General features: G+C 47.8%; 1 protein-coding gene across 1 annotated transcript in view; it reads left to right on the top strand.

Annotated features, from left to right (window-relative positions):
- The window catches only part of fam171a1 (family with sequence similarity 171 member A1), a gene marked incomplete at its 3' end in the record, with an annotated part of 46,607 nt that overhangs the window by 17,931 nt on the left and 21,176 nt on the right, over positions 1–7,500 (top strand). The window contains exons 3-4 of the mRNA XM_080767292.1: positions 2,093–2,185; positions 5,664–5,822. Coding sequence (XP_080623418.1) covers positions 2,093–2,185; positions 5,664–5,822 — 252 coding nt within the window. The remainder of the gene's footprint in view (positions 1–2,092; positions 2,186–5,663; positions 5,823–7,500) is intronic.

The following is a 7,500-nucleotide window of genomic DNA, read 5'->3' as shown; positions in this document are numbered from 1 at the left end:
AATCCGGTGACACATTGAGTGGTTATACTTTGCTGCACTAGATGGCACATACTTTCGAACTGCATCAGACACTAGGTCAACAATCCGGTCGTGGCGAGCAATATACAAGATTTTTGTGTGCACTACATCCATTTGTTATAATGTGTGCGGTGGATTCTAGGATCATGATGGTGAGTGTGGGACTGTGGGTGTCGGGATACCAGGTTGACAGATTGTACTTGGTTGGTAATACTTGCAGTCTTTGGCTTTGATGTTGAATTTTAAATCGTCCTCTCCAACAATAGCAGCGTGTTTGTACATGGAATGTGAAACACAGTGATCGGCTGAATCAACACAGGATAACTTTCCCTGCAGTCGAAGTCGCCACGCCAACGTTCTTTGGCTTCGGTCTGTTTCGTGATAAGCAGAACCCTTTTCTTGTCGTGTCTTCCTGTAGTCTATAGTGTCCCCTCCCTGCTGGGTGAGGGTACAGCCTCCACCACCACGCTGGAGTCTGTCATTAAAGGAGAATTCCATGCTAGAATGCTTTCTTACCTTTCTTTGTAGTCGTTACGTCCCCACCAAGAGGTCCAGGTGTTTTTTTTGTGCAAAAACTCCTTATTGGCTATTTCCCCTACCATAAGCCCTAAATGAATTACATTGCATTGAATGGGAATTGAATGGGGCTATGGGGTGTTGTGCTAATTTGCTTATTTCCATCGAAAGAAGTAGTAAAGTGTGCCGCTTGGGATATTATTTACATTATGAAGAGAGGATATATACAAAGAAATTATCATTTTGAGCGATGGAAATAAGCGAATTAGCACAACACCCCATAGCCCCATTCAATTCAATGCAATTCATTGAGGGCTTATGGTAGGGGAAACAGCCAATAAGGAGCTTTTGCACCAAATAACACCTGGACCTCTTTGATGGGGACGTAACGACTACAAATAAAGGTAAGAAAGCCTTTTAGTATGGAATTCTCCTTTAACCCATCAGAGATGGGCACATTTACCCCCCCAGGGTGCCCCCGGGCCCGCCCCGCGTCCGAAACGGTAGAGAAAGGACAGAGTTACCATGTGGTGGGGTCCCCCCCGGAACATCCAGACCCCCAGATATGTGTGTGTGTGTGTGTGTGTGTGTGTGTGTGTGTGTGTGTTAGGTTGTGCACAGGTGGTGAAGAACAACCATGCTGTTTTCATGCTCAGACCCAGCCACACACTCTGGGCTGTATTTTGCGTGTCTTAAGTACCAGGTCTTATTCCCTATAACTTGAGTAAACTAAAGACCTGGAGGCGTGGTCAATGCTCTTTGGCCACTCAGAATAGCCAAATGGCATTGACCACGCCTCCAGGTCTTTAGTTTACTCAAGTTAGGGAATAAGACCTGGTACTTAAGACACGCAAAATACAGCCCATTGTGCTCATACCCAGCCAGCCACCCAGACACACAGCTCTGTAAGGGAGTGGTTGCACCACTCACTGAAGTCTATGTAGAAGAGAAGAGAACGGAGTTGTCCCTGGGCCCTGTGATGTCACGGGTCCCCCCCCGGGGCCCTGTGATGTCACGGGCCCCCCCCCCCCTGGGCCCTGTGATGTCACGGGGACCCCCCTGGGCCCTGTGATGTCACGGGGCCCCCCATGGGCCATGTGACATCGCGGGCGGCACAGTGACATCAACTGTATATTTAGTCGACTAAAATCTTATGATATTTAGTCGACTGAAACTAGACTAAACACTAAAACATTCCAGTTGAGACGTGGAGTGTGACTTGTGTGAACGGGGTCACATGATCCCAGCGGTGAGGAAGCACTAGGAACAATGGAGGGGAAACACCCCCCCCCCCCCCCCCCTCCCACACACACACACACACACACACACACACACACACACACGTGTCTGTCCTCGCATTTTGAACACGTATAGCGGTATGTCAAGTGAGCATGTGTGTGTTTTTTAAGTATCTTTGTGGTTGGGTTCGTGTCTAAAAACTGTGTGTGTGTGTGTGTGTGTGTGTGTGTGTGTGTGTGTGTGTGTGTGTGTGTGTGTGTGTGTGTGTGTGTGTGTGTGTCTGTGTCTGTGTCTGTGTGTGTGTGTGTGTGTGTGTCAGTGTTTTCCTCTCTCAGTCTGGACTTGCTGCCGGAGCGCGCTGCCACCCTGATGGTCTACGACAACGTGGTGCAGATCTTATCTGGTTCCCAAGGTAACGCACTCTGTGTGTGTGTGTGTGTGTGTGTGCGTGTGCGCGTGTGTGTGTGTGTTGCCCTTGTCACTGTGACCTCGGGTACATAAATCTTGTCAGAAAAAATGTTCTCCACGTTGTAATATAAATCCTAAATGAGTGTGACGCACGCACACACACACACACACACACACACACACACACACGCACACACACACGCACACACACACGCACACGCACACACACACACACAGCATCTGTCTCTTTGTGGTGGAGTGCAGTAATTATTATATTACATGAGACTAGCTCCTTTTTCTTGAATTGCGTTTCTTTTGTCGTGCAGGTGTGACTGACAGACAACAGTTATTATATTAATATTATGTTATTATATTAATATTATGTTATTATATTAATATTATGTTATTATACAGACTGACAGACAACAGTTATTATATTAATATTATGTTATTATATTAATATTATGTTATTAAATAGACTGACAGACAACACAGTTATTTATAAATGGAAAGTTGGAAACTAAATGAAAACTAAGCTATGGTGACTAAAACTAAGACTAAATATACTTTCAATTTCGTCAACAAATTAGACTAAAATGATAGGAAGGGACTAGTGGACAAGAGATCCAGTATAAGTCAGTTTACACTTGGTTGCATGCTGAAAATAGCAGATCTACAAGCTTACATCGCGATGCGTTGTGAGCTGTCAAGTGTAAAAACGACATTACGACAGCATCAAGGCTCGCCAAAATACATTTTAGTCGACTAAATCAACTGTAGATTTAGTCGACTAAAATCTTATGATATAATTTAGTCGACTGAACACTAAAACATTCCAGGTGACTAAAATGTGACTGAAACTAAATTAAGTTTAATTCCAAAGACTAATGAGTAGACTAAAATATTAGTTTACTGCCAAAAACAACACCGCGGCCCACACACCACACGCACACACACGCACGCACGCACGCACACACACACGCACACGCACACGCACACACGCACACGCCTGCATTAGCATGATCAAAACGCTAAACGGGGCACGTGTCTTTGTAGAAAAAAAACAATTTGATGGAGAGGGAGGGGGGAGGGAGGGGGGTCATCAACCCCAGACACCCTGGGGAGCGATGAAATGGAACACAATGAAGGAAACGGAGTGGAGCGGTAGGGGGGGGGGGGATGGCGGGACAAAACAACAGGAGAAAAGAGGTGAAGAGAAGAGGGGGCGGGGGGGGGTGAGGGGGCGGGGACAGAACGCATGGCACGCAATAATGTCCATTTCCTGGTGGACAGGAAGCCAAAGGTTTTGACCGGACAGAGAAGCGCTCCGGGCACACACACCACCACACACACACACACACACACACACACACACACACACACACACACACACACACACACACACACACACACACACACACCACACCACACCACACCACACCACAACACACACACACCACACCACACACACACACACACACACACACACACACCACCACACGCACACACGCCGATCAACAAGTTCTGTGAGCTTGTGGTTATGAATGCCGCAGCTCGCTTGGTCTTCAACCAGCCAGAATTCTCCCCCCTGCTCCGCTCCCTCCACTGGCTCCCGGTCGCTGCCCGCACAGAATACAAAACTCTGATGCTGGCATTCAAATCAACCAAAGGTACGTCTCCCCCCATATCTCACAAGCATGATCGAACCCTACAAACCCTGCCGCGCACTCAGATCAGCCGACGCAGGGAAGCTGGAAGTACCCTCGCTAAAAACGCCGGGACAACAACGCTCCACACGTCCAAACTCTTCTCCCTTCTGGCTCCAAAACTGTGGAATGCACTTCCCATTGCAGTCAGAACTGCAGCATCACTCCCAATCTTCCGCCGTAGTCTGAAAACCCACCTTTTCAGACTCCGTCATGGCCCATAGCACTTACCCTATACCCCCTTAGATAGCATTTCTCTAGACTTGGATAGCATTTGATACAGACTTATAGCATGTTATGTATAGACCGCACTATAATTGCATTGTATGTAGTCATAGCACCGAGTGGCGCGCTTACGAGCGTGTAGCTCTGCTATTTTTGAAAGATCGAAGAGCGACTGACATACCGTATAAACACAGCTTTTTCAGAAAACTGTCAGGATGCAGAGTGACCCCCCCCCCCCCTGACAATCCACTTCATGAATGACCAGGCCAGGAAGGAAGGAAGGCCCACAGCGATAAGCTACATAATAAAGGCTAATCTGGGATGGTGAAAGTGCACGATGGAAAAACCAACGTCCACATTCTGTCATTCACACAGTCCTACATTTCCCCAAAAGGAAGTGCATGTATTTATTCCAGTCTGACCGGAGGCAGGGACACAACCTAATGGCCATACGGGCCGTACAGATGAATGTCCAGGAGGAGAGGGGGGGGGGGGGGGGGCATTGAGTCCCCCCACTCCCTTTTCACCTCCCCAGACACTCTAAAACCTGGGGCAGCGAGTACGGTGGACGAACGGTTTGCGGAGCGGTCTTGATATCGGAAAGGTCGCTATAGTTCGTATCCCCGGAAATTACCACCGCTGAAGTGCCCTTGAGCAAGGCATTGAACCCCTACCATGAAATGTTCTATGAGCAGGGCCTGGCTGTGAACAAGTTCTTACTCCAGTTACCCTGGGTAAACATAGTACCTTTCCTTTCCTTAGTCCAGTTACCCTGGGTAAACATAGTACCTTTCCTTTCCTTAGTCCAGTTACCCTGGGTAAACATAGTACCTTTCCTTTCCTTAGTCCAGTTACCCTGGGTAAACATAGTACCTTTCCTTTCCTTAGTCCAGTTACCCTGGGTAAACATAGTACCTTTCCTTTCCTTAGTCCAGTTACCCTGGGTAAACATGGTAACTTTAGTCCAGTTACCCTGGGTAAACATGGTAACTTTAGTCCAGTTACCCTGGGTAAACATGGTAACTTTAGTCCAGTTACCCTGGGTAAACATGGTAACTTTAGTCCAGTTACCCTGGGTAAACATGGTAACTTTAGTCCAGTTACCCTGGGTAAATATAGTAATAAAGTTACTATATTTACCCAGGGTAACTGGACTAAAGTTACCATACGGAAAACGGAAAATACGGATTATTGCTAAAAAATACAAACCTGAAGGCGTGATCAATGCCATTTGGCTATTCTGAGTGGCCAAAGACCATTGATCACGCCTCCAGGTCTTTAGTTTACTCAAGTTAGGGAATAAGACCTGGTACTTAAGACACGCAAAATACAGCCCATGATGTTTACTGTGATTAGAGTAAGCTTACATTTCATATCACAAACGCCATGTAGTGAAAACTACAGAACTGTAAGCTGAACATTTTTCCTGTGTGTGTGTGTGTGTGTGTGTGTGTGTCTGCTGTGTGTGTGTGTGTCTGCCTGTGTGTGTGTGTGTGTGTGTGTGTGTCTGCCTGTGTGTGTGTGTGTGTGTGTGTGTGCGTGCACCCCCAGGTTCCCGCGGTCAGCCCTGGGTCCAGTTCCCGCGCAGAGCTCTCTCTCTCCCGGCCGACACGTCCTACTCCAACCTGACCGCTCTGCTGACCGTCACCTCGTCCCCCGCAGGCGTCCAGAACTTCCCCTACCTCCTGGGCCTGGCGGGGAACGGTACCGGTACGTTTACAACTTCCCCTACCTCCTGGGCCTGGCAGGGAACAGTACCGGTACGTCTAGAACGCACACAGAACTCCCCCTACCTCCTCCTGGGCCTGGCGGGGAACGGTACCGGTACGTTTAGAACGCACACAGAACTCCCCCTACCTCCTCCTGGGCCTGGCGGGGAACGGTACCGGTACGTTTAGAACGCACACAGAACTTCCCCTACCTCCTGGGCCTGGCAGGGAACGGTACCGGTACGTTTAGAACGCACACAGAACTTCCCCTACCTCCTGGGCCTGACCGGGAACAGTACCGGTACGTCTAGAACGCACACAGAACTCCCCCTACCTCCTCCTGGGCCTGGCGGGGAACGGTACCGGTACGTTTAGAACGCACACAGAACTCCCCCTACCTCCTCCTGGGCCTGGCGGGGAACGGTACCGGTACGTTTAGAACGCACACAGAACTTCCCCTACCTCCTGGGCCTGGCAGGGAACGGTACCGGTACGTTTAGAACGCACACAGAACTTCCCCTACCTCCTCCTGGGCCTGGCGGGGAACGGTACCGGTACGTTTAGAACGCACACATGGGTCCACTGGAGGCCCGGGAGCCCCCCATGCGGCCCCCACCGTTATGGCCAGAACACTGATATCTCTGCTCAGAACTCCAACATGCTCATTTTTCAGGAAATGAAAAAAAAATACGTTTTTTTCAGGAAATTAAGAAAACCTTTTTTAAAACTTTATTTTTTAAAACAAGGCAATACAGCCTCATCAAAGTTGGTGTTGTAACTGTATATATTGTCAATTACTTCCATGAGAGGGAGAGAGGTGGTGGAGTTAGCTGCTTTAGCAGACCGTTGGAACTATAATAATAATAATAATAAAACTTTATTTGTATAGCACCTTTCATGACATGAAATGCAGCTCAAAGTGCTTTACAGAAAAATGGAGAATAAAAGAAAAGCAAGGCAACAACATTAAAAACAAGCAGTAATGCAATACAGTCAGGACATGAATAACAAAAATAAAAAATAAAAGATCAATTAAAAGCAATGTTGTAGAAGTGGGTCTTGAGCTGAGCTTTAAAAATGTCTACAGAGGCTGCCTGTCGAAGGTACAGTGGGAGTTTGTTCCACGCCGACGGCCCGTAGAAGCAAAAAGCTGCTTCCCCGTATTTTTTTGTTGCCATTTGTTTTGGCAAAGCGAGCAGGCCAGCAGTGGAAGACCTTAGGGGGGCGGTTTGGGACATATTTAGGCAGGCAGTCATGTAGGTAGGAAGGTGCGAGACCATTGAGAGGTTTATAGACAAGTAAAATAATTTTAAAATCAATCCTAAAAACAACCGGAAGCCAGTGCAGTGATGCCAAAACTGGAGTAATATGTTCTCTCATCTTAGTTCTAGTTAAAACTCTGGCCCTCTGGAGTGAGTGTGGAACTATAGTGGCCCTCTGGAGTGAGTGTGGAATTATATTGGTCCTCTGGAGTGAGTGTGGAACTATAGTGGCCCTCTGGAGTGAGTGTGGAATTATATTGGTCCTCTGGAGTGAGTGTGGAACTATAGTGGCCCTCTGGAGTGAGTGTGGAACTATAGTGGCCCTCTGGAGTGAGTGTGGAATTATATTGGTCCTCTGGAGTGAGTGTGGAACTATAGCGGCCCTCTGGAGTGAGTGTGGAATTATATTGGTCCTCT

The sequence above is a fragment of the Protomyctophum bolini genome, assembly GCF_963924005.1.
Source record: "Protomyctophum bolini genome assembly, chromosome: 7".
NCBI lineage: Eukaryota > Metazoa > Chordata > Actinopteri > Myctophiformes > Myctophidae > Protomyctophum > Protomyctophum bolini.
The sequence above is the reverse complement of the archived record's forward strand: the minus strand, read 5'-3'. Positions and strand labels throughout refer to the sequence as shown.